We start from the raw sequence: 22244 nt of genomic DNA on the forward strand, positions 1-22244 counted from the left end.
TCACGTGCCTGCTGGGGCTTCGGAATCGAGGCGTGCACTACTAGGTACAAACCGTGGGGTAACACAGGCCCCCGAAACCCCCGCAGTACGATTACTGAGCCCTCAGCACAGTACTCTGGCTTGAGAGCTACTGATTAAATCCGGAGTGAGGCGCCTCCATGTACCTTGCAGGGGGCCCCTCAAGTTTTGGTATGCCACTGGGTACAAATTCATCCAGTGCTGCTCCACAAACCTAGTCTTTGGTTCAGCATTCTACACAGCTTAGAACCTTGTCTTCTTTGAGAAAACCCATTGTTGAGAGTCAGCTTGTTGCAAACATTTTAATTAAACACATTACTTTTTTCTTTCAATTATTAAAAAAAAAAAGAAAATCACACACTACAAATCGATGCATATCTTTGAAATTTCCCATTTCCACTTCAACTAGTTCTGTCAGGGAAGTTTTAATCTGTCTATTTGCTTTTTTTTAAAACGTTTTTTTTTTATTCATCATCATAAAGGGCATATTTTATACAATATACATAAATTTAAACATTAGCATAATTTTTGAACATCATACGGAAAACCACATTAATAAACATTAAAACTAATTATTATACTTATATGTATGGAGTGATAAGATATATATACAATAAACAAAGTAGAAAACCTTAGAGTAACATAATGTGTATAAAGAAGCTTTTTAGGAGGGCTTATTACTACATTTTTAAATGAATCATTTTACATTCCGTCCATCGCCAATGGTCCCCATAGCCTCTCTAGCTTAACCATTGTTCTAATTCCCCTTGCCTTCGCTAGAGCTACTTCTAAACCATAAATATCCCTAATAATCGCCCGCCAATCTTCCGCCATAGGGGGTGTGCCAGAGATCCAAACCCTGGCAACAGCCAACCTGGCAGCAGCCATCAAAATTGTGAAAAGGCGTGCTATTGCTGGAGCATTATCCTTATATCCCAACATAATTTCAAGATCTGTGAGCGGTTGACCCAGTCCTAATTTAAAATCAAGTATTTGTTTGATTTTGTTCCAGTATCCCATTATTTTTGGGAATTCCTTAAACATATGTTTCAAGTTGGCCGCATGTAACCCGCATTTTGGGCAATTTACCTTATCCTCCGTATTGTTTCCCTGGGCCCACTTAGCTATTCTAGCCGGGGTATAATATAGCATACAAGTAGTACGTAATTGCTGGAGCTGCAAGCTAATAGAGTGAACCGAATCCTTGATATTACATAAAACCTGTTCGACCATTCTCGGTGTAACAATTGTTCCCAATGTTTGTGTCCAATGTTCCACCAGTTTTTCACTACCCTTTGTCCTAAAACTATGTAAGTGAACATACATTGAGCCAATAACAGATTTGGACTTCACCCCATAAATGCAATCCCAGATATCTGATTGTTTAATTTCATTTGCTCCCACATTTGGCGTTAAATACTCTTTGATCTGCATGTATTTAAACAAAAAATGATCCGGGAGTGTATAAACTAGCTGTAAGTCTTTGAATAACTTAAGCCCTTTATCATTATATAGATCACCCAAACTAGTTATTCCATAAGTCGACCCGGATTTACCTACTAGATCATGAAACTCAGCAGGGAAACACATTACTATGTGTCATGAAAACATATTAAAGATATTTCGCTTAAGAACAAATAACCAAGAACAGACGGTGTCACGGTTGCTTTAACAATGGTATTGTGTGAAATCACCAAAATGTAAGAAGTGTGCAGAAGAATGCATACACCTAAGAAGCAAATGTATCATCTTTCTGATTTTGCAAAGTTCGCCAAATATTTATGAAGATGGTTTGTTTTTTAATTAGAACAAGTAAGGAAAGGATCAGTAATATTGGAAAAGTGTGCATTACCCTTGCCTATTTGCATTAAAGAGAGTATCATACATATTTCAAGTAGGGTTTATGCCTGTACAACAGCTAGCCTATTCTCTGTAGTTTACACTCGGATATCATGAGAATGGACAGATCATAACCTTCCCTTTCCTGATGCCGATTAGAATGAGGTTTAGTATAATACTAACTTGTTGTTATAGTTCATACCACAGTCCTGATGTTCATAAGCATCGTAAATAATAGGCGCTAATCATTAAATAACAATTGCTAATGGCTTGATTAAATAATTGTAATTTCCCAGCCTAGGAAAAATGGAAGACTGAGTTGGTCTTGTCGTGATATTTACATGTGACCTGCAGATAACCCTGTCAGCAGTGTGTGACACACATACTGAGTTATTTTCTGGTTTTATGTTGCATGGAGTTTGAGGAAATACTTGTCTTGGTCAAAGGGATGGAGCTAAAAGGCACGTTTAAAGTTTGAGCACTGTGTGGATTGATAAATGTTGCAAGGCACACGGCTTATCTTTAACTCCCAGCAAGTGCTATTAAACCACGCTGAAATAGAGAGTGCATGGCATAGAAACTATTTTACAATGTCAATGTTTGCATCCACACTGATTGCATCTATGAAGTTCCCTTCCTATGTTCCTCACACCTTGACTCGTTTTACAAAAATGTCGGTATTACCGATTTCTTTACACTGATGGCACAGGTGACAATGAGATTTTAATAGCATGTGTATTTTCTTTAAGGTTGGACCAGTCCCTGGGGAAGCCATCTCTCTTTGTGTCTGTCTCAGGTAATATAGTCTGTCTTCCATTCTTACAGCTGGACTGTATACCAAGTTACCCTGCATGCACTAGTACCTTTGTGAAGCACCTCACTCCTGACTTTCTTTCTCCTTTTTGCAGTACCTGCAGCTAGTACTTAACAAAGCTGTTTATAAATCTGTTTGGATTTTGTAGAAATTGCAGTATTATAGGAACATTAGACTAATCCACAATCTCCCTCACAGAGCAGAGATTAGGGCAGTAATTTGAGCTGTTAGTGGTTACTGGTGGGGCCCAGGGCATACATTTTGGGGAACCTGCACTTATTTTTCCTCATCGGTCAATTCTAGAGAGCAAGAGCGGGAAAAACAAACACGGTGAAAAGAAGGAGGAAGAGAAAATCATCACAAAGAGAGAAAGCAGGAACCTGCAGAATGAGATAAAGGAGCAGGGAGTGTCTGGTAGCTGATTAAAGAGGCACGTGGTGGAATCAAGACTACTCAGCCTTGATATTTGAATCGCCTACTTTTAACAGAAGCAGTTGTAGGCTTCGGAGTCAAGCTTGGTACTGGCACTCTTGGTTTATAAATTGAGCACTGGGTTTTCTAGAGTTTATATGTAGCATTTAACTGGATCTATGATCTCCAGCTGACTGCTGCATGCCTTCAAAACTAGAATCCCTAGTTTACTTTGAAGTTTTTTAAGTGACTGTCTGAAACGATAGAGAAAGTGCGATATACTTTAAGTACTGCTGCGGTCATGTTAGATTTCTTACTGTTCGTCCAGTTTGCTAGCTGGTTTTTAATGGGCCCACAAACACCATTTTGTGAAAAAAAAAGTTGGTTGTTAACTCCAGTCCGATTCACAAAAGAAAGTCAAATCCTTACACATACTCCTACGAATGGGTGTAGATTTTATTATTTTGCGCACTCACATAGTTTTCATGGTAGTGTGCTGGTAAAGTTCCACCAAATACCGCTTTCCAGGAACACTGCTGGGAATTTTTTGTCTCATTTTTGGTCGGAGACTACCAGACAGCACAGCTGTTTGATTGCAAAAGATTTCTTTTGGGCAATCCTGAAAGCTTCCCTGGGAATGCATTCCACCCATTGTTTATCATTGGCTTTTTGTTTTGTATCTCACAGTTGTTTGCTTTCTATTTGCTGGCTTTACTTGTTTGAGGCTGTCCAGCTTGAGTTGGTCCCTCCCATGGAGTGTAGCCTATTTACTACTGCTTTTTGTATTCTTCCATGAGTGCTCACTTTCTGTAAACAGGCCTAAAAATGTTATTCTTATCTTCTCACATTTGCTGTGCATGCAAAGACAGAGGACAAATATCAGGCTCTGTCTTCTGATGGAACTTGGGGTTTACTTTTCTTTCTCTGACTTCAAAACGAGAGGATTTATGTGACAATCTTGCTGAGGTTATGAAAAAAAGGTGGTTTTTCAAGCATATATTTAAAAGATAAGCTACGACACCACAGCTGACTAAATGTCGAGCACCTCACTCATTCAGTCCCGAAAAAGTATCAAGTCCTGTGCCAATAGCCTCCGAGACCTGCTGCGGTTGGGTCCCACTGGAAATCCAAAATCAAAACTTCAAAAACATGCGTGGAGGCAGCACCAGGAATGAAGTCAAAGATCAGCCAATATATTGTATTTCAGTCTCTTTATTCTTCTTTAAATATTCAAAATAGGACAACAGCCAACGCGCTTCTTTCCAAATATGGGAACTTCATCAGGGCGAGAAAGTTATTGATAGAACCAAAAAATGCAAGGTTGCGGAGATCTAGATCGACGTGGGCAAGTAAAATTCAAATTGAGATGGCGCCATCTCCGTATCGTGGACACGGACACTGCTCTGACTGTGGGCTGTCGTCGGTCTTAGACCCTGATACTAGTGGCTTATCATAGCCTCATCCATATTTGAAGATGGGTCATCTGCACTAACTATTTATATTGTGTCATTAGTGGCCTATTTTGGCCTCATCTACATTGGAAGACTGTCGATCTACATAGATCTCCAATACTTTGTTACAGTGTCCAGTGCAAGATTATACTCCTATCCGCTATTTTTGAAGCTTCGCTCTTTCTGAATTTGGATTTTACTTGCCCATGTCGATCTAGATCTCCGCAACCTTGGATTTTTTGGTTCTATCAATAACTTTACTCGCCCTGATGAAGTTCCCATATTTGTAACAAAACGCATTGGCTGTTGTCCTATTTTGAATATTTAAAGAAGAATAACTTTACTCGACCTGATGAAGTTCCCATATTTGGAACGAAACGCGTTGGCTGTTGTCCTATTTTGAATATTTAAACAATTCAACTCTATTCTACATCATATTGCTCAACTCAACAAAACTTCACTCTACGACACTCCGCTCCCTTGTATGACGCTCCTTTTTACGACACAATACTCAATTCCACGCCACTTCACTGTACACCACCCCACTATACACTTCTCCACAACACACCACGCCACTGTACTCACTCTACGCCACTTCACGCCACTCTTGTCTATGCCGCTAACTTTTAGCCATTCTGAACAGCAGCCACACTGGTGTACAACATGACCAAAAAGCAACCTGTTGTGTTAATGGATATTACTTTATTATTAACTTTTCGCTGTTTGAAATACCTGAAGTGAGAAAGCATGCAAAGACAGAGGACAAATATCAAGCTCTGTCTTCTGATTGAACTTGGTGTTTACTTTTCTTTCTCTGACTTCAAAATGAGAGGATTTATGTGACAATCTTGCTGAGGTTATGAAAGAAAAGGCTTTTTTTCAAGCATACAACACAATTTAGAAGTCTGTAAATCAATCAACAATTTGTAGGGCGCTGCTTCTCACCCGTGATGGTATCCAGACACTGGGTGGGGGCGGCTGCTGGGAGTTGTCAGTCGAACATCCAGTTTTATTAGTACAACTGTATGTCTGTGCAAATGTAATGGTCAGTTCAATTGAAAATGTGTTGTCTATAATGGCAGTGTGATATCACACCATGCATACTCAACTCTACGCGACTTCCTTTACACCACTCAACTCTAGTCTACATCATACTGCTCCACTCAACAAAACTTCACTCTACGACACTCCGCTCCCCTGTATGATACTCCTTTTTACAACACAATACTCAATTCCACGCCACTTCACTGTACACCACCCCACTATACACTTCTGCACAACACTCTACGCCACTGTACTTACTCTACGCCACTTCACGCCACTCTTGCCTATGCCGCTAACTTTTAGCCATTCTGAACAGCAGCCATGCTGGTGTACAACATGACTAAAAAGCAACCTGTTGTGTTAATGGATATTACTTCATTATTATCTTTTCACTGTTTGAAATACCTAGAGGGAGAAATCAGAGTTATTATCAGATATAAACATACATTTGCAGCATGTTTTTGTGAAACAGGCTCTCCGTGTCTATCAACACATTATTGCACATAGATCGAATGGTTGGTACACACACTCACTTAATGTCTTCAGTTGCACCACCAGCCATATAACTTTAACAAAGACCCGCATTTATTGGTTGTCTACAGGTCAGCAGTCCCACTGGTTTAATTGTTGTGATTCCTGAAGGAAACCTATTGCAGTACTTTTTTGTCTTTTGTCTTTAATTATTTACAAAAATATGAAACGTGAAACTACCTTACATCCAATTGGTGCGTTGTGTATCATTTGGTTACAACCAATTTGAAGCAATATGTTCCATGAAACGTAAGTAATATGTTGGGGAAACAACCCTCACAAAATGTAAGTCAGTGCTCTTGCGGAATGGCAAAACACACCACACCTTTCTGAAAAGTAAACAAGGTGTGAGATGCTTCTGAATCGCCGCCAGAATAATGCAGCAACACACAGGACCAGTGTCTTTTGAGTAAAAAAAAAAAAGAAAAAAGTCCACCTAGAGTAAATACTTGTGACGGAATGGCAGTATAGCACAAGGCTGGCTAGAAACAAAGAGCGAAACACTAATGAAACATGATCAAAAAGACCTGAGATGTTGCAAAAAATCTTATCTTCGATTTGAAACCGGAAACTTCAGATAGGATTTACCATTTAAGAATTATAAGATTGGACACCCAACCACGAATGTCTGCTATTATTTGCCCATTCTCATCAACTAGCATCAGAAAAACTTTACTAAATGCAGGACTGTATTTCCATCTGTTTTTAAAAACTGCACCATTTTCACTTGTGTTAGAATTTTAAAGACCTTAGAGCTCACCTGCTTGGAAGCGCTGACCTGAACGCGCCCTCACAGACCCCCCCGACCACCCCTGACACAGCGACCCCAGCGCTGAATCAGGAAACGCCCAAGGCGGTAGCCACGCCCACCCCCAGAGACTACAAATGTGCCGGCCATACCAGCGCAGCGGACGAGCGCAGCGGGAGCGCCGTTTGCGCGCCGAAGGCGCGCCTAAGGCAAGCCCGTCTGCGCCCGTCTGCGCACGACCGGGCCTAGGGCCACTACCCCTGCCGGATACAGCTGCCCCTAAGGTAAGATACTCACATCGGGAGTTACTAAGTCTCAGACCCCCCACCCCCTCTTGTAAATACACTCACGACCTAAATGGACCTTTCATCCGCTGTACCCTCTGCAAGCCAGTACAACGCAAATTACTTATAAAACCTCACAAGCCTGCTGCCCTGATACTGGCCTCACTTAACTGCCGTTCGCTCCCCAAACATGCGACGCAGATCAACCACCTCATTGAAGACCAAAAGATTGATATCCTCTTCCTCACGGAAACATGGCTCGCCCCACATTCTGAGGCAGACATGGTGCTAGCAACCCCTCCAGGCTTCCTCATTCAGTCCCTACCCCGCCCCCTAGGCCGAGGTGGCGGTGTCGCCATCATCCACCGGGACCACCTTCTTTGCAAATCTGAGGATGCACAGATCCCTGACTCTGAAAGCCTGCAATTTACAATAAAGCTAGACTCGACCAACTCTCTGACAGGAGTCCTTGTCTACCGCCCTCCCGGGCATCCAGGCCCTTTCGCGAGCGCTCTCCTGGACACTGTAGCAACCCTGGCCCACTCCATATCGAATTTCCTGATAATAGGAGATCTTAACATCCATCTCGATGACCCTACTGACCAGACAGCAGCTGACCTGATCGCTGATCTGGCAGCACTTGACATCCACCTCCTTAATTCCGGACCCACTCATACCAAGGGTCACCTGCTGGACCCAGTGTTCACTAACACTCCATCGATGCAAGTGAAGGATGCCTCCCCCTTACCCTGGACAGACCATTTCCTAATTTCCTTCCTACTGCCAGGTTTCTTCAGGAAACCTCAAAAACCGCCCACCTACATCAGGGACAGGACCTGGTCCAGACTTCCTACCGAAGAGTGGGCCAGCATTCTTAAAAACACCAGCCCGGCACGCGCAGACGACCCGGCTGTCGCTGACAGCAATTTCAGAGAGTGGATCACCACCTCCCTGGACTCCGTACTCCCACTAAGAACTAGGGAGGATAAAAACGGAAAACCTGGGTCCGCCCCGTGGTATACCACTGACCTCCGACTCCTCCGTAAAAACTGTAAAAGAGCCGAACGGCTTTGGAGGAAAGACTGGCAGCACTCCAGCAAGGAAGCATACCACAATACAGTCAGACTCTACAAAGATGCCATCAGGCACGCCAAAGCCTCCCACTATGACACGCGGATTACAGAATCTTCTAATTCAGCCAGGGAATCCTTCATAATCGTAAAGGAGCTGCTCAAAGTACCCCATTCCCCGTCCTCCAGTGTCCCCTCGGTGGACCGAAGTAATGACCTAGCCACGTACTTCAACGATAAAATCGCCCGTATACTAGTTTCCCTCCCCCCTCCCGGGCCCACCAGCCACTTGGACAATCCGACACCCCCCAGTCAAACCGAAAGCAATCCTCGTCCTCAACTTGAGACATTCAGGCCAGTAACATGTCTGGAGGTCGAGCGAACCATGACCAAAATGAGAAGTGGTTCACCACTTGATGCGGCTCCCATCAGATTCCTCAAAACCGTGGCCCCTGTCATCGTTCCCACGGTCACGGAGCTCATTAATAGCTCACTTACCCAGGGATCTGTCCCTGCCAGCTGGAAGAGCGCGGTGGTAAAAGCACTCCTTAAAAAACCACAGCTCGATCCAGCAGACATGGGAAACTATCGTCCAATTTCTCTCATACCGGCAATCAGCAAGCTAGCTGAGAAACTGGTCAACAGACAATTGTCCCAGTTCTTTGAAACAAACAACATCTTACGGGAATCCCAAACTGGTTTCCGCCCGGGCCATGGCACAGATACTGCCCTCCTCGCCGTCATCGAGGAGGCAAGGCACATACTGGATTCAGGAGGGTCAGTGGCAGTGATCCTCCTGGATCTCAGCGCAGCCTTCGACACAGTCAACCACCGTGTCCTCCTCCATCGACTCGCGGCAGCAGGGATCACCGGGACGGCACTTAGTTGGACAGAATCCTTCCTCACCGGACGCACGTTCCAGGTATGGGACGGCAACTACCACTCAGCCACCCTCCCCCTCACAAGCGGGGTCCCTCAGGGATCTTCCCTGAGCCCGACGCTTTTTAACGCATATATGGCTCCCCTGGAAGACGTGGTGACACCATTTAACATAAAAATGGTAAGCTACGCTGATGACACTCAACTGGTCGTCTCTCTATCCCAACTAGCCGACCACCCGTAGAAACTGGCGAACTGCCTTACCCAAATACACAGCTGGATGAGTGATTCATCACTAAAATTAAATGGGTCTAAGACCGAAGTGATGCTCCTGGGAAAACAATGGGCAACTATCCCCCCAACAGTCTGGCCCGACGTATTCGGAGAAATCCCCTCCCCGAAGCGTGAAATCAAAACCCTTGGAGTATGGCTCGAACCGGAGCTCACCATGAAGACGCAAGCGGCCAAAACTGCTGGCACCTGTTTTGGGCTCATGCGCACCACCCGTAAGATCCTCCCATTACTACCACCTGCCTCTAGGAAACTTCTTATCCAGGGGCTAGTATTGTCCCGTCTTGACTACAGCAATATGGTCTACCTGGGCGCTCCAGAGGCCACCCTGACTAGACTACAGCGGACACAGAACGCTGCGGCCCGTCTGCTCACGAACCTTCCTTCGAGAGTGTCAGCAAAACCAGCACTCAAGGCCTTGCACTGGCTCCCTGTTCGCCAAAGGGTGGAATTCAAAGCCATGTGTACAACACACAAACTTATCAACGGATCTGGCCCTACTATCCTCAGCAGCCTGGTCACCCCCTACAAAGCATCCATATCCCTCCGTTCAGACAGTGAGCACCTGGCCAACGTCCCCAAATTCAAAAGGACCCGCACCGGAGGCCGACGATTCTCGGTGCAAGCGGCCGTGAGATGGAATTCCCTCCCACGCACCCTCAGACTGGAAGCCAGCTACCTGACCTTTCGCAAAAAACTGAAAACGCACCTATTCCCGAAATAATTGTTCCTCCTCCCTCCCTCTCCTTACATGATAAACAATCTCCTTACAGCGCGGGGATGCCCTTGGGTCACCAGGCGCTATACAAATCGCTAAAATAAAATAAATAAATAAAATATGAGCATAGTCTGCATTTTAAAATCTTTTAAAAAAAAGATGGTTGTAACCTAAGTCATGTATAAAATTGTGATGTAGTGAATTTCTCTGTCATGGTCAACTCAAAATTCATACACCTCTAAGGTACACATTGCTATTTTTAATATACCTTTTTAAATAAATGACTATGTGACTAAATCTAAAACTCAAATGTTTGTTGTCAATCTGCACAACACTCAAAATAATCATACATTTCTACAGACCTAAATATGACAACAAATGCTGTATTATCTGTACATTTTATCCCAGTTGGTTAAGTAATTTATAAGTAAAGTACAACCTACTAGAAAAATAAATTTTCTTTACAAAAAAAAGATTCCACTACTTTAATTCAGTTATTCCCACATTTATATCCAAAACAATATTTAAATCATAAAATCAGGAATTTATGTGGGCTGTTATTTGCCCCTCCAACAAAGTAAGTCATACAACATGATTCTTCTTTTCAAACGTTAGCATATTACCCTATGACCAGCAGCATATTAGGCAAGTGTAGTTTTCGTTGGGTTAACATCTGAAAATGAGAAAAAGATCTCCTAGCAGCCAATGTCATAACATGGGAGGAGATCTGACATAGTGTTTAAGTTGCTGATCACAGAGTCCAAACGACTGGGCTGCGTCAGTGCTTGTTTTTTCAGGTCTTGCCCACCAGACAGTGCAAGCTCTCTGGTTGTGAAAGACCGATTGGAAACTTGCAGTGGGTTTGCATCCCATCTATTGCTTACCATTCGTTAGTTTCATTGTCACTGTCATTTGCTTGCTTTTTAGTTGGTGGCTTGCTTTGCTCTTCTTGTGTTTTAACCTGCACTGGAACTTAGCTTCCCTACAATTCTTTTGATTGGCTGGCTTGTATCCTTCCATTGCTCTCTTTTTGGGAACTATTTTTTTATTATTGTTTAAGCACTCCATAAGAGTGCATGTGTTTTCTAACACTCTCCAGCATGTGCTTCTTCCCTCCCAAATACCAGCCCCGTGTTACTCTCTCTCTCGTTTGCTGCTCACTCTGTCTTTAGTGCGCCTCCCCGCCAAATTCCCTGCACTCTGTGTGGCTGTCTCCTTTATAAACTTCTTCCCTTCCCCTCCATATTGCTGTTTCCCTCCTACTGCTCAGTCTATTTTGTGTTTCTCCCCTCCTGAGCTCCATTGTTCTCTTCATTGCGTTCTCCCTCCCCACCCAATTATTGCTCTCTCCAGTGAGTGTTACTTTTCCCCTCATCCCTCACCTGCTCTTTGTCCCCTCTCACCCTTCTGATCCTTTTCCTATTTTTATTTTGTGCTTTCACACCACAAAAAAAATAATTTATGCAGTGATCCAAGTGACATCCATTACTTTGAATCAGTAAATAATACAAATGGTGCCCACATGATTCTGTAGGCACACGAATGCGTGATTACCCATACACATACACCTACAGAATGAAAAACAACAGTAATTGCATCATGGGACCTTTTTTTAAATTTTTTTATTTTTTGGTGAGACCTATTGGCTTAGCCAATGCAGGTTTGCGTTTTAACATAGATGGTATTTTGCCACTATTAAGCTGAAATGTATTGGGACAGTATTAGACTGTATCAGGTATCAGGATATTCCGCCACAAAAAAATACTCTGTTCTTCCCTTCAGTGGCCAATAAGATGCCTAAATTTAATGAATATATTATTTTAAAGGAGTTTCTGACAGATGCAAACTTATAGGAATATTTTTCCTTTAAAAAATGTATTTTTTTTAAGTATTTTTATTAGAGATTTTACAGAGGGCACATGAATAAATACATTACCTAAGGAGATTTAAGGTCAAAATACAGATACAAATGTAAACAATTGATTAAGCACTATATCTACATCAATGTCACCCCCATCCTCACTTTGCCATTGATAAATCAGAGCCCATATAGTTTAACACCATTTTTTAGCCCTTCTGCTTTTTTGTTCATAGATCCCTTTTTCAAGATTAAAAATGGATAGGAGACGGGTGAGCAATAAAGAATATGAGGAGGCCACCGGGTCCAGCCATGCTGTAGACATATATATTCTGCTCATTTAAAAAAGGAGGGAGTGGGCCTACTATCCAAGGGACAGGGTGCCAGTAAAATGACTTTAATGTAAGAGAAATTCTCCCTTGGAATGAACTAACATATAAACCACAATCACATATCCAAAATACACATCATACTCACAAATAGGTATCAACAAGAGAGAAACACAACACAAATATAGACTTACAATAAGTCATATAAAAACATCAAAGAGATTTTTATTTGTTTCCCATTATTGTAAACATTCATTAGTGATACAAATTATTAAAAACACAAATTCATATAACATATGGGAAGAGGAGAGAAAGTAAATAGAAAGAAACGAAAAAACACACCCCTCAATCCGAAAAAGATGGGGCTTGAAACGAATGACGCCCCTCTCCTCCAATGGCTGGCCTCCGTTTATGAAGCCAGCCAATGGAGAAGAGGGGCGGGTTCAAGCCCCCTAACTAAAAAACATAAAATCTTCGGACTCTACCCACTGCTAAGCAGTGCGACGGTCCTCGACCTAAAAACGATCAGGTTCCCCTCTACGGAAAACCTAGGGAATGTAAATGGCAACAAAAAAAATGTAATTGAGTATGGGACATAAGTCTATACACCCACATCAAGAAAGCTGTACTACGGTCGGCCCCAGAAAAGGAACCGTAACGGAGCACAGCACCAATCTCCTGTCCTAAATGCTCGTGTGAAACTATCTACGTTAGCAAGAAATGCGTGGACAAACCGATGTCATGGGCAGGCTTACCTCCGTCTCAGAGTGCGTGTCTAAACAGACATACACTGCGGTTCTTAAATGAACGAACTTCTGTATTTACTCGAATTTTAGATGCTTAAATATTAGCTTGATCAAACAATGATGTGCAGCACCAGTGAGACCCGATGGCTAAGCGTCTGATGTCATCAAAAGGTGCTGATCTGATGTACCAATAGGCTCGCACTATGTTTGCCGATTTATAGCAGACATAGAAGAAATACTCAGAAAGACCACATAACTACATTTTTTTAAACGAGTCAACTTATTTGTTTGTTGTTTGTTATAGTTATTTATTATTATAATTAGTCCTTAAATGTAATAGAAGAAAATATAATAAACTATTATTTATAAAAAAGGATTTATATTCTAAAAAAAAGCAGTTATCTGGTGCTGCTAAGCCACTAAAGGGCACTGAATTGTGGGACCAGATTCAATCGAATTAATGTTTTTTTATGAGTTTTTAAGATATCATGCGCCGTTGTCTCTTGTAGTCATTGTGTATTCGGCTCTATTGCACATATGTTATATGATTTGTGTTTTTAATAATTTGTATCACTAATGAATGTTTACAATAATGGGAAACAAATACAAATCTCTTTGATGTTTTTATATGATTTATTGTAAGTCTATAATTGTGTTGGTTTCGCTCCTGTTGATACATATTTGTGAGTATGATGTGTATTTTGGATATATGATTGTGGTTTATATGTTCATTCCAAGGGAGAATTTATCTTACATTAAAGACATGTATACTCTGGCCAAAGCCATGGCCAGATATATAAATATGGCTGAGCTCCATCTGGCCCCTAACTCCCTGCACCAATAACTACTTTCACCTTCAGGGAAAGCTCCAGAAATTCCTCTGTTTCACTTCAAGATTTCAAGTTGTGGACAAGTAGAAACATATGGACCACGTCTGCCCGAGGGGTTTGACAGCGGGACAACTGATACCCACTGAGCCACCCTATTCAGCTACTTTAGCAGGCATATAATATAGATCCAAGATTGTCTTGTAATACTGTGCCTGCAGCCCTGATGAACACAGTACTGAATGGCCCAATTTTAAGGGTTCGAGAAACCTCGAGCCCTCTATACCAAGTCTGTGGTCCCATTTATCTGCCTGCCTCTCAAGGTCATCGGATCGCAGGTTGCACAACTCATTATAAATCTGGCAATATAGTACAGCCCTCTTTATCCCGCGCCAAGTCCATAATAACAATTTTAACTATACTTTTCGGACCACCTGTCTTTTTAACCAAAAAGCTACATAACTGTAAATATTTAAAGAAATCCTTCCGGCAAACCCCATAACTATATTGTATCTCGATAAATGCCTTAAATCCAACTACACTAAACAGAGAATATTTTTCCTAACTGCATATCAAACTGGAACTACGAAGTTCTCCCTCTTAGGTCAAAAACTATAATTTTTAAATACTGATTATTATAAGGGAGAGGTGTGGCGCCGCGGCCAGGGCGACTGACGCTGGAATCTGGGGATCACGGTTCGAACCCCGGCGCCAGTGGCAGATTAGTGGGACCATGTGACACTGGGCAATAGGTTGCTTAATCTTGCTGACGGCCCCCAGCGCCTGGAGACCCTTACGAGTGATAGTTTGCGCTTTAGAAATGTGGATTATTATAAAATTTCAGACAGTTCGTGAGTGAATATTTTTACCTTGATTTGGCCTAGGGTGGAGTGGGCACTCCAACCTTTTCTATAATAAGAAGTACTTATCTTGAATATAAATCATATAAATGATCCCGAGCTACTTAAACAAACTATTAATGACCTTTCCACACATTAGTAGCCACTGCGTGCAAAATTACAAGCAATGACCACTCAGTGCACCAGCCAAGGTTACCACCAATGATATCTAAACAAACAGCTTTATCAGTTTTTAATTCTGAATGTCTCTACATGCCACAGCAGTCATACACACAATGCTGCCTGGCATCTAGGAAAGGAAATCGGTGATAAGAGTCCGCAATGCACGATAAATTACAATTTAACTGTTAGCCTTAAATATATTTTTTCTCCAAACTTCTACTTATCAGTTATGGAAAAACACAAACTTTACTTATAAATACAGCCTTTTCAAGTGTGGCAACATACCTAATTCAACCAAACAAAAGCTTTTCATTTGTTAAGTTGGGCTGCACATAAGTGAGCTACTCTCTAGTAGCAGAGGAGAGCTACTCACTAGTAGCAGGAGAGCTGTTAGTAGCTCCGAGCCACTCGTTTGACAACACCTGGTGTAGACCTTCTCTTGATTTGTTTTCTTCTGTCAATCATGCTGCAGGCTTTTCATCACTGGTCCAGTGCCCTCTTTTACTTTTGAATGTTTGAATGTGTTACTCATTTTGTTATGTGCCTTTCTTCTCAGAAAAACCAAAGGACAAGGGAAATAATACAATTGGTAGCCGACTGAACAGAGTAGAGGAAAAGGTAAGATCCGCGTAATGTGTTAATTGCATTATATTCATTTTTTGTTTCAATAATAAACTAATTGTAACAACAATGTATATTTTACATGAGATGGAGAAACTGGTTACAATCACTTGGGCCGCATTCCGAATAATTCTCTTATGTGGACTCTGTGCCACTCTAGAGAGGGGCCAGCCATATGCATATCAGTCTGGCACCAGCTCCAATAGGAATAATCTGGTCTGAGTTATCAGGCAAGGTACCCTCCACCGGGGAACACAAGCAACATCAGACCATTTTGGATTACTTAAGCCTCATTTTGGTTAAATTCCTCAACGTAGAATGTAAAATATGCCTCTGAAATCATTGTGCCTGCCCATCCTCCCCACTTCCTCACCTAAAGTTTTAGGTCAACATTCCTGTCATAAGAAGGTAAATATAGTCATCTCTTCCCGAGGCACTTAAACCCTCGATCCAGATGGTTCAACTATGGAAAATCTCTAAAGAACTTTGTAGTTGGTGGCCACCTAGTCAAGTAGTTACTCATCTGCAGGCATTTAAAAAGGCAGTCTTAGGGAAATCAAATTTGGCTTTGAGTAAGACAAATAATTTAAGCATTAGACTCTCAAGAAATCTTACAGCCTAAATATAGATGTGTTGTGCTATATCTTATAGTGCATGTCTAAGAAAATAGAGGTGAATTGGTCATGACCCCATGTTATAGACGTTGTGTAAAAGTTGAGGATACTGGAATTTTCCTAAACCTGCCTACACTTCATAAAAGGCAACATGGGCCTGAATCTGACTTGTTTGAAGCATCTTAGACTCTCAAACTGAAATAGACTGATCTTGTGTCAAAAGGAACACTAAACATGGAGTCCAGCGGTAGAAGCCTCTGAGAAAGTTGTATCAGTTGTTTCTTTAACAATCTTAAGGGGTGATGTGTCCAGCACCCCTTGGAGGGTAGAGACATCCTCTTAAAGTGAGGGCGGAGGGATATGTCCTCCCTGTTGTATATTATTGAACAAAAAAGTATCCCATCCAGAGCCAGACCGACTCCTTTGGAAGATCGGTTGTGGGGGAACTACCGATACGCCTAATGATGGCACACTGGTTATGCTGGATGGGAAGGGGAATTTACCCTTTTCTTTATGTAACCCTCACCCACTCTAGTAGTGGCATGCTTCGTCATCGGGTTCACCCTAACTCCTAAAGGTCAGAGTGGACACAACCATATTCCAGGGAGCACTTATCACGATAGGGTGTATCAGTTGCTTCCCAGTGATATCCAAAAACAGAGCTTCCAGCCTGGAACATACCTGCTGCCCTGGAGCAGGAGAAGGTGTAAAGATCTAGCGATGCTGTTTCAGTTCCTTGGCTAAATCTAGTGATGGCTGCATCAAGATTTCTAATGAATACTGATGGAACTGGGCAAAATAGGAAGACTAATTCGAGAAGAAGGCTGATTTATGAAACTGATAATTGCCACCATAGAAATTTGCAGATTCCCGCATTTGTTTGTACTTTTAATACAGTTGAAAAGAGTTGCCTCCTGGTTCTGGTGATAGCAGAACTCAACATTGCCTGACACATGTTTGTCGAGATGTATGGCTGATGCTCCCATTCTAGGGTCAAATGAGTGCATGCGATGTCGTCTAAAATCTGTGATTATTTTTGATTGAGTTCATAATAATTCTCTTGTTGCATCAACTAGTTCATCAGTGGTTACTTAAGTGTTCTGTATGTTTGGAGCATGGATGGCAACGTCATCAATATAGAGGGTGAAGCAGACAGAATAACTCAAGCAAGGTGCAGCTGCACGTCTCACTAGTAGGTACCTTGAAAGGCTCCATGTAGATGGCATACAAGATCTTTGACACTGAGCAGCCTTGTGGGTACCTCCTTAATATTAATTGGTTGAAAATTATAGCCATTTATGATAACTGAGGCATGAGTATTAATATGGAACAGCTGAGCAGTATGAATAAATATTGAATATAGAGCCATCTGATGCCCCCGGAGGAATGGCCTTGAGAATCGATCAAATAATTGCTTAATCTTCAATAACACCATTGCCGTTGTGTGAGGCAGTGCCTGCACCAAGATTAATCTGTGAAGTTGATACTTGTGCAGCATGGTTCATAAAAGCCTCATAGCATGAATTCCTGTGATGATTTTGTAGTCCAAGTTAAGGAAGAAGTTGTTTTTAGGAGGACACTTAATAGCCTGTCCTAGCCAGTATTACACCTATCCTTCCTTTAAAGGTGTTTTCCTTGTGTGTGGGCACACTCTTTGTTCATTTGCAGCCTGCATGAATTGTTTCTGAATGTTCTTTTTTCGTCAGGGCTGCATTTATTTCATGAGCATGTTACCGCTGGGACCCGTTCCTAAGGTTTGTCCCCTCCCAACCCCTTTGCCCCTCCCACAACACTGCTTGTTTGTTGATGTCGTGCTTGTGCATGTCCGCTATATTGGTAATATTAGCTTGTTTACTGGTAATGTTTTGAATTCCGCCTGACAAACATCCCTGCTCTGCATCTGTTCTTTGTCTCAAAAGGCATCGAGAAATGGCTTTGTTTCATTTTTACTAAAGATGTGTGTGTTATTTTTAAAATGATATTGCTTGATGTCCGAATACCGTTTGTTTACTGCTTGTGCTTTGAACTCCGTCTGCCGACTTTTTTTGATCTGTATTTAGAAACAGCCAGGCACTGTATCTGCGTACTGTTCCTTCCGAAGCCGATGCTATTACGTGTAAACGCAAGGTATATTTCGAAATTGTAGCAGTTTTAACGAGAGACCTCTTTTTTTTTAATGCGGTTAAATTGTGTGCAACTGCAAAGGTTTGGTGTTTTGGTTTGATAAACTAGGACAGTATTGGTACTTTAGATTGCTCGTGCCTTTTTTAAAAATAAAAACATATTTGATGGTGTATCAATTTAATGATTTGTTTATTATTTTATTATTTTGCTCATTGATCAAACTGTTTGTTTACTGCTTGTGTTTTGTATTTCGCTTGCCGACGGTTTTTGTTTTTCTCCCTATTGGGCAACTGCCCTGTACTAGATTTGCCTACCATTTTTTTTAACCCCTTCACTGCGGCGGCTATTCCGTCGCAGTGCTAAGGGGGAAGGGCGGCCGCGCGGCGGCCGCATGCTGGTGACGGAACCCCTCCGTCACCAGCCGCGGTTGAGCTGTGCTCATGACGGAGCGGTTCCGTCACGGCCCCGCCCGCTCAATGGAACGTCCGGCGCGGAATTCGTGGCGCGCCGAGCGGGCCGTGACGGAACCGCTCCGTCATCAGCACAGCGCCACCGCAGCTGATGACGGAGCGTTTCCGTCATCAGCAGGGGAGGGGTTAAATTGCACCAAGGTTCCAATAATGGGTAAATTAATATAAACATGCGGATATTTGTTATTAGGTTGAAACACAATAGAAAGGTACAGGGGCGAGAAAAACCCCATAGCCCAGGCTGAAAACAACTCACTAGCCAGAGCATTTCAGAGCCTAGCCTTTGAGGGTCATATTGGGATCATCAAGGTTTACAATACCTGCCCAAAAATGTACGCTGGGTGAAATTACCCATGGAAGGTGCTATGAGCGGGCTTCTTCCAGGAGTTTGTGCTCTCACGTGCAGCACAGCTGCAGGGTTTTATGGGCCACCCACTACTGTAACTTTACTCCATAAGTAAAATGTCCACCTGCCGACGTCACTCCTTGACACCAAACCTACTGGTTCGAGCACTGGTTCAAACCAGTGACTTTCATGCCAGTGTTAACTTCGGACGGTCCATCTTTAAAAATCCTGCAATTAAACAAGCTGTTGCCATTGCAGTGTCCATAGGACCATTTGTAAAATGCACTTAAGGCAGAATCTGTTAAGACACCTCCAGCCAGCACAGCAGCAGAGGCCCGAGCTTCCTGTACTGTGACAGAGAAGAACAACGCCAGGGACCCACGTGAGTAAGCAGTTTTTTAGGTCAAGCCTAGAGCCAGCGCGCATGCGCTGCTCTGTCAGACTTATTGTAGAGGAGTAGAGAATAGAAGCCCCACCCACTCTCCGTCCTTATTTGCCATTGGCTTGTGTCATTGTCTGTCCTAAATGCTGGCTTCTGATTAGCCAGTAGGCTTGCTAGTCCCGCCTTAGTATCTCCTCCTCTTTATTTGTCACCTCCCATGGCGACTGGCTCCTTTACTTTGGTTGTTACACGGTATGTGTTATTTAGACTGTGAGCACTATTTTCTTTAATGAGGTTCTCCTACTGCAGGCACGACATGCTTTGGTGCTTTCTTTACTCCCACCCCCCTTCCTCCTGTTGTCGTGCCTCCTCCCCCCACCTTCCTGTTGTCCATGCCTTCTCCCCCTGTATGCCCTCTCATTGTCCATGACTTCTCGCCCCCCTCCCACCATTGCGTTGTCTATGCCTTCTCTACCCCGTCCACCCCCTCCCTTTGCCCGTGCCTTCACTCCCCCTGTCCACCCTCCCTCCCTTTGTCCGTGATGCCTACCGTTTGCAATGTAATAGATCTCGTGCAAATGCGAGACCTATTGCATTGCAAATGCTTTTTACCTAGGTAGCTGCTCTGCTGACTGCCAGAAAGGGTTGATCCCAGCTGCCATTTGCACACAGCAGGGGCTGCCTCTCTCCATCAGGTTTAAAGTTATCACGTACTCCGGCCCCAAAGTCACCTCTTCCTTTGAGCCAAGCCATTTGCTTTTAATTAGTCAGAAGGACCTTCCATTTTTGCCTTGTTTTCCAGGTTTACATTTCAATGGGATCAAACAGATCCTTTTTAAAGGGAGAACAGTAGGTGCATTCCCACCCCCAGGAGTCGTAGCCCATCTTTCAAAATGTAAAAGTTATGTATTTAATGCATTTTTTTGTGTTTTGGTGAGGAGGCGGCTGTAATTCAGTGACAGTTATTACATCCCACCGATAGTTTTAATTGGGGTAGGGGCACTGTTGTGCACCATTCAAAATCTGCACATGGTGTTTGGTTTCAGATCCCAACAAAGATTTCTGTGCGTAAATATTTCTTTGTTTAGCAGCTTCGCAAACTTTGCTACACTTAATTTTAGAATAGTTAGGTTTGCTTGTTCCTAAGACGCGGGGTCGAGGGATCTTGGCGGGCTAGAGATTTTGGGATTAGTGGGGTGGAAGTAGCGAAGGGAAGTCGGTTGGGAATGAGATTTTTGACAACAGGTTTCAATGACAGTCGGGCCACGTGTCGGAGGCTGAGCATAGGCTGGGGCTCCTCCTACTGTCACCCTCTACTTAAGCACAGCCTTTCTTTTTTTCCGTATATTTTTCTCTCATTTTGATATATTAAATTCCTTGCTTATTTCATTTATTACCTGCTGGCAAACATTGTTACATGACGGTTTTTTTTGGGGGTGGGGGCTACTTTTACTGAAAGTTACTTACTCGAGGTGGAGCCATTCAGGTTATTTCTTTTCCTTTCACAAACTCTATTTACTCTTCCAGGTGGCCAGTAGTTGCGTCGGTCTACCCAACGCTATACTTATTTTCTGAAACCACAGTTTGCCGTCAGTTTATCCCGATTGTATTTAAAGGTATCTCTGATGAGGTCACCGCCAGTGACAACAAGGTGCCTGCAAGTGATTTGATCACCTTTGCCGACCTTTCGACACTGCATGCATTGCTTCTTGAATTTGATCTGATTTGTTGTCCATTTTGTATCTTTGAACGGCTACTGTGTAACTGTTGGTGGTTGTTTTTATGGACAAGGCCCATAACGTTTTATATTAATAATTAACATATAAACCTGTTTTTAAGTCTAGCATACAGCATTGCTTGGCGAGATAATAGTAAGGCTTTCAAAAGTCTACCCAAACTGCGGATTAGTTACAGTGCATGTGAGAAGGCGCGTGCACATCGCCAGCCACATCGCACATTGCACACCATTTGTCTGAGCCTCTGCACCAGACTTCAAAGGAATACGCTCCCCCGCCCCCCGCATCAGACTTCAGAGGAATGCGCTCCCCCGCACCCACCACAGCAATGCAGAGAGCTTGTTAAATAGTGTTTTTAACTAAACGTTCTCCTAAAGGCATTGCAGCTTTCTTCAAAAAACGTTTGCTCAAATGTATTGCAGCGTTCTTAAATAAACTTTCACAGAAGGTTTTGCAACGTTTTAAATTAAATGTTTTCTCAAATCCATTGCAGAGTTCTTAAATAAACTTTCTCTCAAATGTATTGCAGCGATTGCAGCATTTTAAAATCAACATTCTTACTCTTTACCTCTCTTGTTTCATTCTTCACTCCTTTTTTCTCCTTTCAACCTTCCTGTTCTCCACTCACCTCATTTTCTCCTTCTTCTCTCATATCTTAGTCTCTGTCAGTCTCCCTTTCTCTCCGTCTATAATTTTCCTTCCTCAGATCTTTCTCTGGCCCTTCTGGCCCTTCTACATCCCTTCACATATATCACAATGTTTCTTCTTTCCTTACGTTGTATCTCCCACTCCTCTTTCTCCTCGCCATAGCTACGTAGCGCACTTTTCATTCACTTTCCTTTCGCAGCTTTCTCGTCACTCCTCGTTTTATTCTCTTTCATAACTCTCACTCACCCACCTCTTTCAGTTCTCCCCGTCTCTCCCACCCTTCTATGTTTCATTCTTTCTTCTTGCCCACCTCATCGCACTCTTCTCTTTCCTTGCATATCTTTCTGACTCTCTTTTACGTCTCCCTCTCACACATCGCTTCGTCAGTGGTAGGACGCGCTTTGTAAATACAATTACTATCTT

At 42.7% G+C, this 22244-nt stretch overlaps 1 protein-coding gene across 1 annotated transcript in view; it reads left to right on the forward strand.

Annotated features, from left to right (window-relative positions):
- Positions 1-22244, forward strand: part of KCNQ1 (potassium voltage-gated channel subfamily Q member 1) — a 1107170-nt gene that overhangs the window by 905719 nt on the left and 179207 nt on the right. Inside the window, exons 14-15 of the mRNA XM_078682891.1 lie at positions 2607-2653; positions 15437-15498. Of these exons, the coding sequence (XP_078539017.1) occupies positions 2607-2653; positions 15437-15498 (109 nt within the window). The remainder of the gene's footprint in view (positions 1-2606; positions 2654-15436; positions 15499-22244) is intronic.

The sequence above is a fragment of the Lissotriton helveticus genome, chromosome 3_1 (genome assembly GCF_964261635.1).
Source record: "Lissotriton helveticus chromosome 3_1, aLisHel1.1, whole genome shotgun sequence".
Taxonomy (NCBI): domain Eukaryota; kingdom Metazoa; phylum Chordata; class Amphibia; order Caudata; family Salamandridae; genus Lissotriton; species Lissotriton helveticus.